Genomic DNA, 15,226 nt, shown 5'->3' on the forward strand with positions numbered 1-15,226 from the left:
ACATGGCTAATAAGGAAGACAAATGCTAATTAGATCAACAGGCTAATGATTAGAAAAGAATACTTACCATTCACTTCCATATATCACTTTTAAGAATTAAAAACAATTTTTTTCCCAACTTCCTAGTGTAATAAAAACACTGTAAGCATACTTAGAACCCACAGCAGTGCTGCTATAGAGGGTTAGGATTAAGTGCAGGTGTCCCTCTATATAGGGTGGGATCTGTGGCTGTTGAGGTTCCCGCTGGGCCCACTGAAAGAACAGGCAGGTGAGAAACTATTGCTGGTGGCGTGCCATGAAACAGGCAATTTCTTCTGAGGGAGTGGGGATTTATCCATTGGATCCTAAGCCAGACCATTTTCTGGAAAGGGATCTGGGATCTGGCCTACTCTGCTGTACTAGCTGGCATAGCAAAAAAGAAAGGGGTGGGGGGAAAGCACCCACCCAACTTCCATTAAGGTAGAGTCAAGTATTATTGTGGGGTTATCAAGCACATACCTATGATTGCTGCCGCCTGGGTGGTTTTAATGAGGGGCAAGGTGCTGTCATAGGCCTCTTTGGGAACATAGACTGAGCGATCTTTGAGTTTGTTCTTCTTTAAAATCCTGTGCAGTTCATTTAGGACTCCTACCCACTTGCTCTTTTCATTCTCGCTGTCAGCTAGGATCAGGATTGAACACTTGTTACTGCATGCTGATAGCTGGGAAGCTGTAACCTGGAAAAGTTAAAGACGTGTGTGTTTTTGTGCAATGTAAAAGACGGCACACATGAGGTAGGGAGGAAGGAGATAAATATTCAAAATAAACCAATGCAAAGAAAAACAGATGCCTTGACATTTATGATCTGTTGAGTACAATCTGTGCCTTGCTTATAGTTGATCAGTTGAGGAACCCAGCATTACAGACACATTTCAAGGTGAACTAGCGAGAGTTAGTGTGGCATTGCATATAGAGTGTTTTGGGAAGTTCAAATCTCTGCTCAAGTAGTGTTGAATCTCACTGGCTGATCCTGGCTCAGCCAGCCTCTCTCAACTTGGCTTATCTCACAGGGTTGTTGCAAGGCAAAAATGGGAAGGGCACAACCATGGATTAGATCCAGATTTTGCCTCCCATGAATGGAAGTAGTCCTGTTTTCTAAGAAAGTCTTTTGTTACAGTGGAGGCATCTTGCTGATGAGACAGGCAATTTTTGTTTCTCTCTCTCTACCCCCCCCAGCAGCCCCCTATGCCACCCAAAAATCTGCTTCGTATGGTCTGAATATCCTTTGGAATAGTGTGGAAGGTGGTACCTGGGACAGCAGAGGGAAGGTAAAGGCAAGCAAAATTACCTCCCTCATTCTCTTCTATCCGTGAGAACATACTGAGCTTCTAGTGGCAAAATTTGCTGGGATAAAAATCTAATTGAAAAAAATTAGCCAATAACTATCAGGCAAAACTTTCCATTTATTCTAAGTTAAATGTTTGTTCCCTTCAGACTAGCTCAGGGACAGTACCATTTCATAGACCATTACAAATTAGTATGTTGTGACATTTTCATACTTCCTCCTAGTGTCCAGGGTTTGGATGAAAAAGACATGAAATTTCAAGGAGCACTTGAAACCACAAAGAACGATGCAGGTATTTTTGATAATAAGGGAAATGGAAACAAAAATTAAATAACAGTATTGGCTCCACTGTACTTACAAGCAACAGATTTCAACTTTAACATGTATTACTTACTCTAAAGATACAAGGAATATCTTTTCTATTTGCATGGATGACATCAGAAGCCAAGACAGAACTCACTGAGAATTCTTCATCCCTTTTTGAAAAACAACAATGCAAAAAATGTTTATCAGCAAACTGACGTGCACTTCTTTTATAATTAACTTTTGAACAGTATCTATTCAAATAATAGTGGAAGTGCATATCAACACAAAGTGCTTTTTATCTTGAAAAGGTAACCTCAAGTCATTTAGGAGGAGAATGACAACGAATTTCATTTCTTTTATTTTTATGTTATTTCTGTAGAATATAATCTTTTCTACACAAACATCTGCTATATGCTTTTTTTGGGGTAGTCTAACATCATGGCACAATGAAAATATCAGATTCTATCTGTCTGACATTAACCTGGAAGTAACTGCAGGTTTTGTCAATAGTGTCTCTTAGAGTGGCGAAGGGCACTATTTAGTAGGAAGAAACTCCAATGAAAATCCTTGTTCTTACATATTTTTGTATATATATATTTTAAATTTTACATATGGATGTTTTATGATGGCCTATATTCGTAATGCCTAATAAAGGATTGGTGAAGAAGAAGAGTTATTTCTTAGAAGTGGAAGCTTCCATAGATTGAATTCTCTACAGTGTGAATTTTAACTGGCAGCACTTGCAGTCTCTTACATTAAAAAAAAAAAAAGACACTTCCTACCTCATATCAAGAACCTGACTCACTACCACACTGGGCTGGGATGCTTTTCCTTCTGCAATATCATAAAGGAAGAGCTTGAAGTCACAGACAACAGACAGTGCTCTTTGCCAGCCTTTCTTCACTCCAGCTGGTTTTGGAACCTGTAACAAAATTAATGGTACTGATATTCAAATGTAAAGAAAGAAATGTAAAAATGAATAAATAAATCATTCCATTAATTAGTTATTAGAAATGCCCTGTATATTCTCAATGTATAACCAGCAGGTCATTCAAGAGCATGCCTGCATTGCAAAACCAAATGGGTTTAATTACTGTGGCTTTCTACAAGAAATTCTATGAGGTCGCTGAGAATTCTTTGTTAGAGATCCTTTGCCCTTTCTCAGAACTGCAGCTTCTGCAGTTCCTTTGGGAAATACCACGGCAGTCAAATCAGAATAGGTTTGTAGTGGATCTGATCTTTGGGGCTGGCATAGATGTGATCATGCTCCCCCCTGTGGAAGTGCCATGGTCTGATCACTATGCTCTGAAAGCCAAGATTGACTTCCCGTTCCTCCCCTGCTCGGGTGGCGAACCTATTTGGGCTCATCCGCGAAAACAGGTGGATCCTGATAGATTCTGACAAGCCTTACGGGACCCTGCTCCTCCTGGCGACTCATTAGATGACCTTGTTGAGGACTGGAATAACTGGCTCTTGGCAGCCATTGATGAGATTGAGCCTAAGCGCCCTCTGCGACCCCGTCGAAACCGGGCCCCTTGGTTTACTGAGGAGCTCCGGAAAATGAAGCGGGATCTCAGACGGCTAGAGCGAGTATGGCGACGGACTTGTGACGGAGCCTCAAGAACAACTTATAGGACGCTTATGAAAGCCTATGAGATGGCTATGAAAGCTGCTAAGAAATCTTACTTTGCAGCTTCTATTGCATCCGCTAGCTCTCGCCCGGCACAACTTTTTAGAATAATTAGGTCAATAACGTCCTTAGGAGGACAACCAAATTTAAGTACAAATTCGACCCACAGCTGTGAGGCATTTGCGAGCTTTTTTGCGGAGAAAGTCCTGTTGCTCCGCCGTGACCTCCCTGCCAATTTAGATACAGTGACTGAACTGGAGGCCCCTCAACTGACTTCAGGTCCAGTGTTGGACCATTTCGATCGGATACTCCCTGCTGATGTGGATAGATTCCTCCAAGTTGGTAGGCCCACCACCTGCCTCCTGGATCCGTGCCCATCTTGGCTGATTAGGGAGTGTCCAGATGTTGTGCGGACCCCCCTGGTTGAAATTATCAATTTGTCCCTTGACACGGGGACATTCCCAGGGGAACTGAAGGAAGCAGTAGTGTGTCCACTCTTAAAGAAAACTTCATTAGATCCCTTAGACCTATCCAATTACCGTCCAGTTTCAAATCTTCCATATCTGGGTAAGGTAATTGAGAGAGAGGTTGCTGAACAGCTTGGTAGGTTTCTGGAGGAAACATCGGCTTTAGATCCATTTCAGTCCGGTTTCCGTCCTGGTTTTGGGACTGAGACGGCTCTGGTTGCCCTAACAGATGATCTTCGTAGACAGCTGGATCGAGGCGGGTCAGGACTGCTGATCCTTTTAGATTTGTCAGCAGCCTTTGACATGGTTGATCATGATCTTCTGGACCACAGCCTCGCAGACGTGGGGATACAGGGCATAGCCCGTAACTGGCTGTGCTCTTTTATCTCTGGTCGGGGACAGAGGGTGGCACTAGGGAGAGAAATGTCATTGCGCCATTCCTTGGTGTGTGGAGTGCTGCAGGGCGCAATTCTCTCCCCGATGCTTTTTAACATCTTTATGCGCCCCCTTGCCCATATTGGGCTGTCACCAATATGCTGATGACACTCAGCTCTATCTGCTGATGGATGGCCACACCGACTCGGCCCGAACACACTGACCAGATGCTTGGAAGCTGTGGCTGGATGGTTTCGTGGGAGCCGATTGAAACTAAATCCTTCGAAGACAGAGGTCCTATGGCTGGGTCGGGATGGCATGGGGATGAAGGACCACCTCCCTTCTCTTGTGGCGGCCCAATTAGTGCCATTGCCTTCCGTTAAGAGTTTGGGTGTAATCCTTGACGCCCCCCTTTCCATGGAGGTGCAAGTTACAGCAACAGCCAAGGCGACATTTTTCCACCTTCGCCGCATCAAGCAGTTGGTCCCTTACCTTTCCCACCCCGACCTGACCACAGTGATCCATGCGACGGTCATCTCCAGGCTTGACTACTGTAATTCGCTCTACGCGGGGCTGCCCTTGAAGCTGACCCAGAAACTCCAGCGGGTACAGAATGCTGCAGCGAGGCTCCTCACGGGGTCTCTGCCATGGGAGCATATTCACCCAGTGCTTTTTAAACTGCACTGGCTCCCAGTCGAGTACAGGGTCAGATTTAAAGTGCTGCTTTTGACCTTTAAAGCCCTTCATGGCCTAGGACCCTCGTACCTACGGGACCGCCTCTCCCGGTTTGCCCCACGGAGAGCCTCAGGGTCCATAAATAGCAACACCCTAGTGGTCCCAGGCCCTAAAGAAGTTAGATTGGCTTCAACCAGAGCCAGGGCCTTTTCAACTCTGGCTCCAGCCTGGTGGAACGCTCTGCCTCATGAGACCAGGGCCCTGCAGGATCTGATTTCTTTCCGCAGGGCCTGTAAGACAGAGTTGTTCCGCCTGACCTTTGGCTTGGAGCCAATTTGATTCCCTCCCTCTCTTTTTTCCTTTCCTTCTCCTCCTGCGATGAGGCTACATTTTAATATTTTAATGTTTCATTATTTTAATGATGTATTTTAATTTTGTTTTTAAGTTGTAATCATTTAACTTGTTTTTATTATTGCTTGTAAGCCGCTCTGAGCCCGGCCTTGGCTGGGGAAGGCGGGGTATAAATAAATTATTATTATTATTATTATTAGTGTGCATCTTTTTACATGAGTCAAATGTCTGAGGAAACCTCCACGCTTTCATTCAGAAGGGCAAGCCTCTTTGAAAAGATGCCCTACTGCAATTTTTTTCAGCTCAGTCACATCACCTAGAAACCCAGGGAAAGTTACACCACACTTTTTGCTGGTCGTGTGCCAAACTCTATTTTATAAAGGCTTGTTTTCTCTCTGTCAGGCCCAGCCTGGCTTGGTTGGCAGTAGCCCCACTCCTGAAAGCAGTCTGGAATAGGGTATATTACACCAGCATAATCCACTCCTGTGAATATGGCCTCCTATAATTTGGACAGCTGCAGAAATGTTTAGTGAGCATTATACTTAGCTTGAAGTAATAATATGCAATAAAAATGTGGGGATGGTAAAGTTTAGAACAGAGTAGTTCTTTTCTTATTCACACACTCAGAAAAAAATATTATATAGAAAATGAAAAGCCAAGATGATCGTCATTCCAATATAAAACAAATTGTTCGATGCTGCATTATAAATTATTGTAAGAAAACTACAATCAGACCATGACATTCAGTGTTCCTATACTTACTCGGACATGGCCTTCATAAGCCGTTCCTATGCCTTTCTGTGGGTCAATACCCAAAGGGCCCTTTGTCTGTTCAGGTGGAATTGGACACACTGCTGGTGCCTTGTCTGCACAGGTCACATGGCATGAAAATCCACACACTGGGAGAAAATATAGAATTCAATCAAAATATGCATTTCTCATTATTGAATATGTAACAGATTAATCTAGTAACGTATGAAAGTTATTAACATTTCTCATGTCAATCTTGTTAGTTACTTTTGCAATATCTGAGTTTGGATAAGTTCCAAAACTAAAGAAAACAAGTAAATAGTCTTTTTCAAACTGGTTTGGACTGTGCTTGCTTCCAAAAATTTAATAATCAACAGAATAATACTGTACAATGAAATGATAATTTGGTAGATAAGATGGTAAGTCAATCTTACCTTCACAGGTACAGCCCTGTCTTATTAAGCCAACCATCAAAGATGTGCACTGGTTGCATTTGGTAGGGGTATTAAAGGATTTCACTACAAACTGATGGGCCTTTGGCTGTGGAATAATGAAAACAGAAAAAGCTTAGATGATAGGTACTTTGCTCTCCAAAAATTACTCTTAAATACAAATGCTGTGTGTTAAATAAATGGCCTGGTTTGCTGTGCTGATAAAAACCAGGAGGTTTTTTGTTTTTGTTTTTTGTTTAGTAATACAAATTCCAGACTGTTCCCATGTCTAAAAATAGCCAAAGCATTATTGATTACTGTTCAGAGAATAAAATTGGCAGTCTAAAGAAAGCTGACCCATGTCTCAGCAGTCATGTCAGCTGTCTCTTTGAAAGGGACACACTATCAAAGTTAAAATCATAAATGCAAAGTACTATTAAGCATCTGTGCATTAACAAAAAGAAAAAAAGAAATATTAAAGAAAACCCTCTTTTGTATAAGCAGATGAATATACAGAAATGAAACAGGTGAAAGAGTCATCCTGCGTTTAAAGATACTGATGTTTATTTATTTTCTGTTAAGAGACAGACAGCTCTGCAATCTCAATGGTCAAATATCTAAGGTAAGATTGCACAGAACCAAAATTGTGAAGTTTTGCTTCCCTTAGCTATGAAGACCATTTGGTGATAAATAAACACACTTTTCTCATCACATTAAAGTGATGATATCTGTGTTGTGAACCAGATGATTCATAAACATCCCCAGGAAACTACATGGGAAGGGCTTCAATGAAGAAGAAGAAGAAGAAGAGGAGGAGGAGAAGGAGGAGGAGTTTGGATTTGATATCCTGCCTTTCACTCCCCTTCAGGAGTCTCAAAGCGGCTAACATTCTCCTTTCCCTTCCTCCCCCACAACAAACACTCTGTGAGGTAAGTGGGGCTGACAAACCTCAGAGAAGTGTGACTAGCCTAAGGTCACCCAGCAGCTGCATGTGGAGGAGAGGAGACGCGAACCCGGTTCACCAGATTACGAGACTACCGCTCTTAACCACTACACCACACTGGCTCTCTGAATGATTGTTACAATGATTATGATTAATAACAATAATACTGCTGTTAATTGTTGCAAGAATTTCTTATGGTACCTTTGGCACAGAGAGTCCTGAACCAATATATGGTGACCTCATGGTTGGTGTGTGAACCGGACGCAGAGGATGATCTGAAACCTGAACATATATATATTGAGAATTACTTAAGGTGAAAAAAGCACACCATTAAAAGGCCTTTCACAAACAAACTTCAGCAAAAAGAGCACAAGAACTAAAGGAGGCAAATAAATGAATGATTGTACAAGTAACATGCTCATCACCTTGCTGCCTAGCAAAATATTTAAACATCTTTTAAGTTCTCCTTTACAACCTTGAGGATAGCTATGCTGACAAGTGACAAATGCATTGTACTTAATGATGTGTTTCAATGGATAAACTCCCAATGCTCAGTGATTTAGCAAAGATAATTCACAAATGTAAAACTTTCACCTTACAGCAACAACAAAAATGTATAATCTTTCTTTCCTTTGGTTTTGTAAATCAATAATGTGAATTCCAGTATGCTAGCTTCCTATGATTTGGGACAGCTGTGTTATTTTGCATCCATAAAGCAATTTTGGGAATTATTCTTTTGGATACACACCAGTAAAAAGTGTCTCATTTTATCAGAATATGACATCTGTGATGCATGTGGTTTGTTAGAGGTCAATGCAGGGAGATGGATATTCTAAGGAAATGCCCCCCCCCCAAGCTAACATGCTACCAATTAAATGAAGTAGAACACCTCTGCATCAATAGTGAATTCATAGTTGTACCAGAAATGTAACTGCTAACTACCAAAAATGAAGGCCAGTTGCATTGCAAAAAATCTACCTAAAGCATCTTGATGCAAATGCCCTTGTAGGAGTGGCAGAAGAGTTTAGCAAAGTGTGACTAATGATAATGGCTTTTGAAAAGAAAAAGATTGTGTGGGGGGAAGATGAGGTTTTTTGCAGCATATTTCAACAAATAAGCGGGATAGCTGAGGCACTAATGCTTTTTATAAACTGGTTAAGCAATCTTAATGGTAGTTTGACAGCATCCGATCAGTTTGTAACAAAAGGGGAATTATGGCCACATTGGTATGGACACTTACCTGGGAGTAAGTTCCACTGAACTTATCTATAACCATGCTTAAGTTTGCAGTTAAGAATAGGGGGGAAAACCTGCACCCCTAATTTCAGGGGTGCAGGTTTTGGTATGGCCACCTGTGGCCCTCCAGATGTTGTTGGACTCCCAACTCCCATCTGCTCCAGCCAGCACAGCCAATGTTCAGGGATGATAGGCGCTGCAGTTCAACAACATTTGGAAGGCCAAACCTTAGCAATCCCTCCCTTATTTGAAAGGCTTAGTGGCATTTGAAAGTCAAAAAATGCAAGGAAGAATGATTTTTTATTTTTTGGAATAGCAAGAGTATTTGTCAGTTGCAGAGATGTTGTATGAACATTAAAAGCCCAAGTAATTTCAACCAAAATAGAAACATAGTCTAGGAATATAAGGCCAATAAACAGCCACTTTGGTTCATGGAAGGGGTTTGAGCAACCCACAATTTTTTTCCTTTCCCTTTAAACCTGATGCCATCTCCATGCAACTATGATGTATCATGAATTCTTTCCAAAATGTCTATAAGTTTCAAAAATACTTTTGCCACCCAGCATAGGAGTCTGCTTATGGTTATAAAACCCCCATAGGCCTTTGGATTCTGGCCTAAGTGTAGAACATGGTTGTAGGTTTCCAGAGGAATAATGTAATATAATGGGTTCAGATGCGCCCCCAAAGGAACACCCCAAGAAAATATTGCAAAGATTATTTGGCAAGGTTCAGCAGCCCAGAAAAGAAGGAAGCAGCAGCAAATAGATGCAAAATGAACAAAGCAGCACTCAATCCTAGGTGCAGTTGAATATCTGAAAGGAAGCAGCGAGAGCACTCACCTTACCAAACCTCGCTGGTACCATTTCCCACCTGCTACTTGCTTTCTTATGGCAATTTCACGCATTATTAAGATGGCTGCAAACCCAAGTTTGCCTGGAAGTGTATATTCAACAGGGATCCGGATCCAATCCTCACAGCCTAATTATTGTGTTTTGTACAATGTACAGTGATACCTCGGTTTATAAACTTAATCTGTTCCGGAAGTCTATTCTTAAACCGAAACCATTCTTAAACTGAGGTGTGCTTTCCCTAATGAGCCCTCCTGCCACAGGTGCCCTTCCACCATTTGGCTTCCATTCTTAGACCAAGGTAGAGTTCGCAAACCAGGACACTGCTTCCGGTTTTGTGGAGTTCGTAAACCGAATAGTAAACAGCACTGTTCTTAAACCGAGGTACCACTGTAGAAGTGTGTGCTGCATTCTTTTTACATTTACAGGTACAGCAACCCACATCTAAACAACTGCATGTGAACTGGTCCTTGGATATAGTTTTTAAGTCTAATTTAAATCAAACACTATTCAGGGCTATTTTGCCTCCTAATTCATTCCGAACCTCTCTAACACTGTGGTGTGGGACAGACGAATCTTAAGCAAATGAGAGAGTACCTCAATTGGTTCAATGTCACTAGCTGTGGAAGGGGACCTAGATCTTGAATGAAGGTGACACTTGATATCTTCATCCCGCGAAGGCGTATTAGATAAGGTAAAATTTTCAACAGAATCAATCTAGAGAAACAACCAAGGAAAAGAAACAAGCAAAAGGAAGGGAAGGGGGAGGGGAAGAAAATTAAAAGCCACTTTTTTATTATGCACTAATTTTCTCAAAAACATAGAAATGCAAATCGGGGAGCAAAATTTTTAAAAGAAATAAATAATAATTTGCCGCTCAATTTGTAAATGTTTGAGCTAGGTTACCTGCCTGCAATGGCAGCATAACATCAGTTTATCTGGCTTGTGAGGGATCAGTAAAGTCCACTCTAAGCATTTGTTTGTTGGCAGTTGGATAGGATAATCAATTTACATAAAGTTAAGCCTATAATAATGCTTGTGAGTCACCCAGACTGTCTTATTCTTTAATTTAAAACCCCTGAATTTTGGGTTCTTTTATGAATTGCAATGGATAGCAAAAAAAATATGTTAAGGTGCTTCCCCACTGTTAATTTAAATCTTGATCATTAAGGAACCATACCAATGAATTAAGCATAACAATACATTATGATGATTATCAACAAGAAATTGCCCATCATGACATATGAAAGTATTTTGTACAAGCATACTATAACTGCTGAGTTATACGTTTTTGTTTGATTTGCAGTAGTCTGAAGTTTTCAACGCTAAGCAAAAGAAGCTAGAATATATTTTGCCTAATAAAAGAATCTCATAAAGGGTGAATATCAGAAGCAAAATAATAGAAAAAGATTCCGTTCTGCAGTGATGCCTTGATCTACATTTTCTAATTTCAATTTTTTTGGTTACTGTAATTAGAAATTGTTTGATGGTTTAGGTGTTATGCAATATTTGATTTCATCTTGTTCTGTCTATATTCATGTTAAAGATTATATTAAACACAATGGGCTAAGTCTACATATTTTCTTACACTGCTATACTAGACATGGGTTTGCTTCCTTGAAAATATATTTGAGGGAAGGCAGTTTTAATTAAAAATCTAATTCCTTTATTTAGTTGAACTACAACTTTCTCATATGGGACGCGGGTGGTGCTGTGGTCTTAACCAACAGAGCCTAGGGCTTCCCGATCAGAAGGTTGGTGGTTCAACTCATTGTGAGGGGGTGAGCTCCCGTTGCTCGGTCCCTGCTCCTGCCAACCTAGCAGTTCGAAAGCACGTAAAGTACAAGTAGATAAATAGGTAACGCTGAGGCGGGAAGGTAAACGGCGTTTCTGTGCGCTGCTCTGGTTCGTCAGAAGTGGCTTAGTCATGCTGACCACATGACCCGGAAAAACTGTCTGCAGACAAACGCCGGCTCCCTCAGCCTATGGAGCAAGATGAGTACGCAACCCCAGAGTTGTCCGCGCCTGGGCCTAATGGTCAGGGGTACCTTTACCTTTACAACTTTCTCATTAGTTACCAGCTCCCCCAACCTGCCCTGCCATTTTGGAAAACCCAACATCTTAGAATATTTTTATTTGTAATGCAATTCACTATTGTGTTTTACAAAACTGTTGGGAGATTGTGTTGTCCCAGAGAGCACAAAAATTAAACTATTTTAATTACTATAGAGGACACATCTGGGCTGTATATTTATTATGATTATTATTCTTATTCTTATTATTAATAATACCCTCCCCAGCCACTCTTCGTAGCTTCCAACAAAATATTAAAAAACAATAGTGTGTCAAACATTAAAAGCTTCCCTACCCATTTGCCCCTTAAAAGGTATTAGTAGATAACAGCTGCATGGGCAATCTTAATGTCTGGTTTGCCTTTTCTATTCTTTTTTTACATGTGTTTACACTGGGCAAAGCAGCAACTGTGACACAAACCGCTGTTTAGTTCTTTTAAGAAAGATGGGAACTCCAAGTTCAGAATACTACAAGCAACCAAATGCTAAACAATACGCCAGCTTGATACATATAAACTGTTTCAAGCAGTGCAGCAATCAACGGCAGAAATTCTTTTCTATGCTCAGCATTTTTTAAAAAATGCACTCCTCTCTGAATATCAGGAATTATATTTTCTTTATAGATTACTGTACTAAAGAAGGCTTTATTTCTACATTTTTTGAAAATATTGCTTGTAAATACTGAACATCTATTGGAGGAATTGTTGAAGCTCTTCCCATCTCCTCTGAGGGCTGTGCCTGACACTGTTCCCAGGGAAGCCTGCTGCATACATACTTTGGCAAAGCCTCACAATATCATATGCCTTATCTATGTGTCAGCATGGAGGAAATATAATCGGAGGATTTGCACATATATAAGCCCCCCACCCCAAAATTGGTGCTTTCCTTCATTCCTCCTCCCAAATAAAGGACAAGGGAAATGCAAAAAACTGGTTTGCACATGCTGCTTGCACCTTCTATGTACATTGTTCAAATAACCAGAGCTTTCAACACAGTCTAGAAAGTACCATTACACTCATAGATCTAGTAATTGGCCTTCAGCTATTCATGCATTGATACACCCTAATCTGAGAGCAAAAGGTTACTGGGTGAAGAAGTCCCTCATCAAAGAGGGACCTAATGTAGGTGTGTGCAGTGTCCTGTACTGAAAACACACACTTCCTATCCAATTATCAGTTTTCTCAAGTTGCATAGTGCTTGTCACCTGTTCAAACTGTTGAGTCGGAAGGGATCGAAGAGGCACTATGCAGGAATGTTAGGTTGTGTGAATTGGCTTCTAGACTAGGTCACGGTTGTGTTTTTTTCAGCCCAATAAACAGACAACTAAAACTGAAAACAGCATTAGTTTCCTTGACAATAAGCTGGGCGAGGCACCGTTCTGCTTGCTCTCAGGTAGGGCCCATTGTGTTTAGGACAGAATCACAGCAATAGTAAGAATAACTGAAATTGATTACTAATTTTAAGTTCAGTGTCTCCTTATTTAGAAAAGAATAAATCAAATTAATCTACCAAGGCAAAAACTTCTGTATTATCTTGTCTTGCTACCGGTGTTTCCTACAGGAAGCAAGGCAGACGAAGAAGTGGGTTTTAATTCTGTTTATAATCATGCACTGCAACCTAATTAGTTTTAACGACTCCAGTTTGCCGTCATCTTTTGTTTCTGTGAGATTCGAGTGCCAAGAGTGCAACATTACAAAAACGAAAACGCCACACACATTCTCCAGAACTTTTACTTAAACAGTATTGAATGCAATGAAAGTATAGGAGCAGCAGTAGCACAAGACAAGCAGCAGTATAAATATGCATGGCATAAACAGCATCAACAAAAATGGTCTACATTAAACAAAGGAAAAAGCATGTGCATCATAGGCAAAACTAAAAGGCCACACACAGCAAGACATCCTCTTACACGTCTGCCTTTGTGAGCTGGAATACAGGAAGGAGAGCGCTTTAACAGAGAAAGGAGGAGACTGTTAACAGAACGAAACAGAAAGGCACATAATCCAGATCCAAATTTCCATCACAAGACACATACAGTAATATGTACAATACTTTGAATTGTGAGGACAGAGACATGTAATAGGGAATTCTTTTTTAAAAGGAAACCAAAAGAACTAAATACAGGAGAACAATTTTGCAAACTTGCATGTTCATAACAGCCACCTCTCTCACAACTATTTTAAGGGCCAAACTAAACAGAAAGTTAGTTAAAGGCATCTTTGTATTTAACATGACTTTTTTTAAAAAGGTGAATAACATCAGCTGGGGAAGAGTGATAATTATCAGGTTTTTATCAGGCAGAGAGAGGCAATTTAACCCCTTTCCTCTGTGATGCAATTCCTCTCCACTACTGTCATTGAGAGAACTTCTCCCCAAAGCAAATCATGATCTTCATGTGAGCGCCAAAAGTGTTCTGCTTACAATGCAGCTACGAACCTCTCCTAATAAGTGCTCAAATCCCTAGAAATGCTCAAAGTCTTTCAACTCAGACTGATAAAAAGGTCATTTGGCATAGGTTTGAATAATTTGTGACCTGCTAAATTAACTATACATTATGGCTTGCTATGTCTTGGCAATCCCACAGTTTTGCAATTTAAGGCCTTCCAGGTTTCTCAGTGGCCAGTGATATATAGCTGAATAGGTTACATTTAGCAGCTGTGTAGGCTTGACCTAGAGGCTATATAGAAAGTTCATTGTGGCAAGACTACATCTGCAAGGCAATAGAAATGACTGAGCATGATCTGACTCCATGTGAGAAGAAATCAACTCAGGAACACAAAGAATACCGTTACTTACCAGTAATGAAAGTTTTTTGACACATGACTGTATATTCACATTTAGGGGTCCCCTAAGCCAAGTCTGTAAATGATAGGGCTGCCAGCATACAAACTACTCTGCCCCTTCCCCCCCCCAAAAAAAAAATGTGCCATAAGGTACTGGTAAAGTAGGAAGGAAGGAAGGCAGGCTCTGGTAATACTTCAGTTCCTTCCAACTTCTTTGCTAAGCTTTCATTTTAACTTGATCAAGAAGGAAAGATGGATACACAAGGATGTATGCAATTACTGGGAAACAGCTCTGCGTTCCTCAGGTGATGCTCCTCACCTATGGAAGACAAGGCAGCAATTCTTTGCAAAGAAAGGTAATATGGGGAACTAACTGAAAACTGAACCATAAAAAAAATTAAAACATTTCAATGGTCTAATGATAAAAAATAAAATAAAATAATCTTTTTTTCAAATATTATATTGCTACTGAGAGTCAGGATGGTGTAGGGCAGGAGGTTCAAATTCCTGCTAAGCCATGAAGCTAAGTGTCATGGCCCACTCTGAGGACTCTGGTGAGGACCATGAGTGCAAGCAAGAGGCCATGAATCAGAGCTCTCCAACTCGAGCCCTCAACTTGGAACTGGGCCCTTCTGTTGAAAATCTTCCTCAGAGTTTTGCAGGCTCCCTCCACCTTGGCTCAGAGGGAGGAGGCTGGACCACTGAATGGCAGGGAGGTCCCTTCAATGATGGCAGAGAGAGGGAGCAGCATGGCACAGTCCGAGGTGTCAGAGGAGGAGGAAATGCTGGCATAGTCTCAAAAGAAGCAGACCCAGCCCCCCAGAAGGTGCATTTTCAAATCAGGTAGATTTATGAACTTTGCTTTCAACAGTTGTTTTTTTTTTTTTTTAAAGAGAGAGAGCATTTAGAACATATTTTTTAAATCCTATAATAGAGGGCAACTTAACGCTACCTGCTATCCTTGTTAATAGAATCATATTGGAGTGGATGGGGCAAAATGAAGACAGTCACTGTTAAAAATTAGCACTGCTTAAAA

The 15,226-nt window shown here is 40.9% G+C and overlaps 1 protein-coding gene across 6 annotated transcripts in view; it reads right to left on the bottom strand.

Moving 5' to 3' along the window:
- The window catches only part of CDC42BPA (CDC42 binding protein kinase alpha), a 153,627-nt gene that overhangs the window by 24,689 nt on the left and 113,712 nt on the right, over positions 1 to 15,226 (bottom strand). For 3 of the 6 annotated variants that reach the window (XM_083434378.1, XM_083434383.1, XM_083434381.1), the window contains exons 22-29: positions 13,317 to 13,355; positions 9,933 to 10,052; positions 7,453 to 7,533; positions 6,312 to 6,417; positions 5,890 to 6,026; positions 2,412 to 2,551; positions 1,718 to 1,799; positions 499 to 715 (exon numbers count right to left, since the gene is read on the bottom strand). In XM_083434378.1, coding sequence (XP_083290504.1) covers positions 499 to 715; positions 1,718 to 1,799; positions 2,412 to 2,551; positions 5,890 to 6,026; positions 6,312 to 6,417; positions 7,453 to 7,533; positions 9,933 to 10,052; positions 13,317 to 13,355 — 922 coding nt within the window. The remainder of the gene's footprint in view (positions 1 to 498; positions 716 to 1,717; positions 1,800 to 2,411; positions 2,552 to 5,889; positions 6,027 to 6,311; positions 6,418 to 7,452; positions 7,534 to 9,932; positions 10,053 to 13,316; positions 13,356 to 15,226) is intronic. The other 3 variants (XM_083434379.1, XM_083434382.1, XM_083434380.1) reach the window with 2 other exon arrangements.

This window comes from Podarcis tiliguerta (genome assembly GCF_965153285.1).
Source record: "Podarcis tiliguerta genome assembly, chromosome: 3".
Classification (NCBI taxonomy): Eukaryota; Metazoa; Chordata; class Lepidosauria; order Squamata; family Lacertidae; genus Podarcis; species Podarcis tiliguerta.